The sequence below is a fragment of the Gloeophyllum trabeum genome (assembly GCF_000344685.1).
Source record: "Gloeophyllum trabeum ATCC 11539 unplaced genomic scaffold GLOTRscaffold_00401, whole genome shotgun sequence".
Taxonomy (NCBI): Eukaryota; Fungi; Basidiomycota; class Agaricomycetes; order Gloeophyllales; family Gloeophyllaceae; genus Gloeophyllum; species Gloeophyllum trabeum.
The window spans coordinates 48-2,140 of record NW_006920809.1 but is presented as its reverse complement, the minus strand read 5'-3'; the positions used below and the strand labels follow the sequence as shown (position 1 = coordinate 2,140).

The window sequence follows — 2,093 nt, the reverse complement described above, 5'->3', positions numbered from 1 at the left end:
ATCACTTTGATTACAAGCTGAAACTAGAGTAGTTTGAACAGGAGTGGAGCGCATAGACATCGGCAGACTGTTACTAGAATTACAAGAGAAAGGCGACGAAAGACAGGGACTTCCTGTTAGGGGAGTCTCAGGGTGAGCTAGAGCTGGCTGCCCAGCAGCGCAACACTCTATAGGAATGGTGGTGAGAGAAGAGGGGTAGGCATAGTGAAAGGGCAACATGACGAAAGGGAAAGGGATACCAGACAGCAGTAGAAGTACATTCAAGATAATGCGATAATAGGAGAAGGGCGACACGACGAACAACGAATGCGAGAGAGACCGTGTATCAAGGAAAAAGAATTCTTATCGAGGGAGATCAAGCCGGCGTACCAAAGAGCTCCTCCCGCAGGCGCACCTGCACCTCGTCGCATGCATCCGTCACGTACCCGTGGATCGTCTCCTCGACCCACGCGCGCAGCTCGTGGAGCCGGCGCTCCCGATCGGTGTAGTCGTCGTCAGACTCGGGCGAGTCCTGCTCGCTGTCGACGAGGATGGGGTTACGAAACGATCCGGGCGCGGCGGCGTAGGCGGGTATAGTCTTGCGCGAAGGAGTAACAGGCGGCGGCGACGGGTATTCAAGTGAAGGCGACCTCGGCGGAGCTACTGCTCCCCCGGCGTCAGAGGCAACGGACGCGGGCGATCCATCTTCGCGCTCCCAGCAGCCGGGAGTCTCGGGGACGACATCGCTATGGTCGGAAGCTCCTCGACGTGGGCTGCTGGCGCTAGCGGCGTCGACGACGGTTGATTCGGTGGGCGGGGTGCTGTAACTTGAGGGTCGTCGATACTCACGCTCGCCGCCTGCTCCTCCATCCAGGACGCGGCGGAGCTCTGCAAGCGCGAGATGGGCGGCGTACCCGTCGTTGTCGTAGTTGAAGACGGCGGGTGGTAGAAGTACGTCTCCAAGACCCAGGTCGGGTACAAGGAGTTCGGCCTCGTCACGCATCGCCAGGTCACTGTCCTCTCCGGCAAGGGTGGTGGTTCCAGCGTCAGGCGACCCATCGCTTCCTCCAGAGTCGAGCATTGCGAAGAACACGGCGGGCGGCTCGGGAACTGGGGGTACGAGTCGTTCAGCGCGCTCTTGCTCCTCAGTGAGGAGGTTCTGGAGCTCGGTGAAGGCGGCGTCGCGTAGTGCGTTGAGTCGTTCCTCGTAGAACTCGGCAGTGGTGTCGGGGGCGGCAGTGGTGGAGTGGGCGGAAGTCGACGAGGATGGGGAGTACCAGGGCGTCGAAGGTCTTGACTCAGAGGGACTTGAATCCTCGGGTCCATCTCCTCCTCGATACATAGCTCTCTCTCCACCCTCGCATACGCTGTCAGCAGAACTTGCGACGGATATAAATCCACCTAGAATTTACTAAGCGGAAAGGTCGTCAAGCTCCCCAAGAGAATGCTGGATTTAACGTTGGTCGAGCAGTTCCCTTGTGTTCGAGAGGCAGGATAAGTTTCCAACGCAGACCCTGATATTGTGGTGGTAATCTGATAGATACTAAATAGGTAGCTGACTACTAGAGTCTAGCTGAGAATGAAGGTAGAGAGCTAACACAGGTCACAGGAGTCTAACGACAGATTTCCAATAGCCCAGTCTTATATTCCAAGGCAAGCTTGAGCTAACTGAAGCAGACAGCAGACAGTACTGCAGTCCTTCCCTACACTGAGGTGCTTCAGACAATCAGAGTCCAGACAATTCTTATCCCACAGTAGGGACAAGGTTTTAACTTGACAGACAAATAGCTTTATTGGGGGATCCCAGATAGATTGATCCTCTTTTTTTTCTCTCCCTACTGAGCTCCTTATATACCCTACAGTAATTTGAAATTACAAACAATAGGGTGAGAAGATACTTGGGAGGAGACAATAGTGTGGGAAAAAGGTAAACAATAGTGTGAGAGAGTGGTATGAGTCATCCAGCTCCAGCCAATCCCTGAAGCTTTGAGAACATGGGTGACTAAGCCAAAACAATAGGCATGGGAAAGTGGTAAACAATAAGGTGAGAAAAGCATGAAAGAAAACAAAAGGGCATGTGAAATCAAGAACAAGGGGTGAGAAAATCTTTAACA

General features: G+C 53.9%; 1 protein-coding gene across 1 annotated transcript; it reads right to left on the bottom strand.

Moving 5' to 3' along the window:
- Nucleotides 1-355: 355 nt before the first annotated feature.
- Nucleotides 356-1,321, bottom strand: GLOTRDRAFT_134688 (uncharacterized protein; the record flags this gene model as incomplete). Its single annotated transcript, XM_007873628.1, has 1 exon — nucleotides 356-1,321. One exon carries the CDS (start codon nucleotides 1,319-1,321, stop codon nucleotides 356-358), a length of 966 nt encoding a protein of 321 aa, XP_007871819.1.
- Nucleotides 1,322-2,093: the final 772 nt, after the last annotated feature.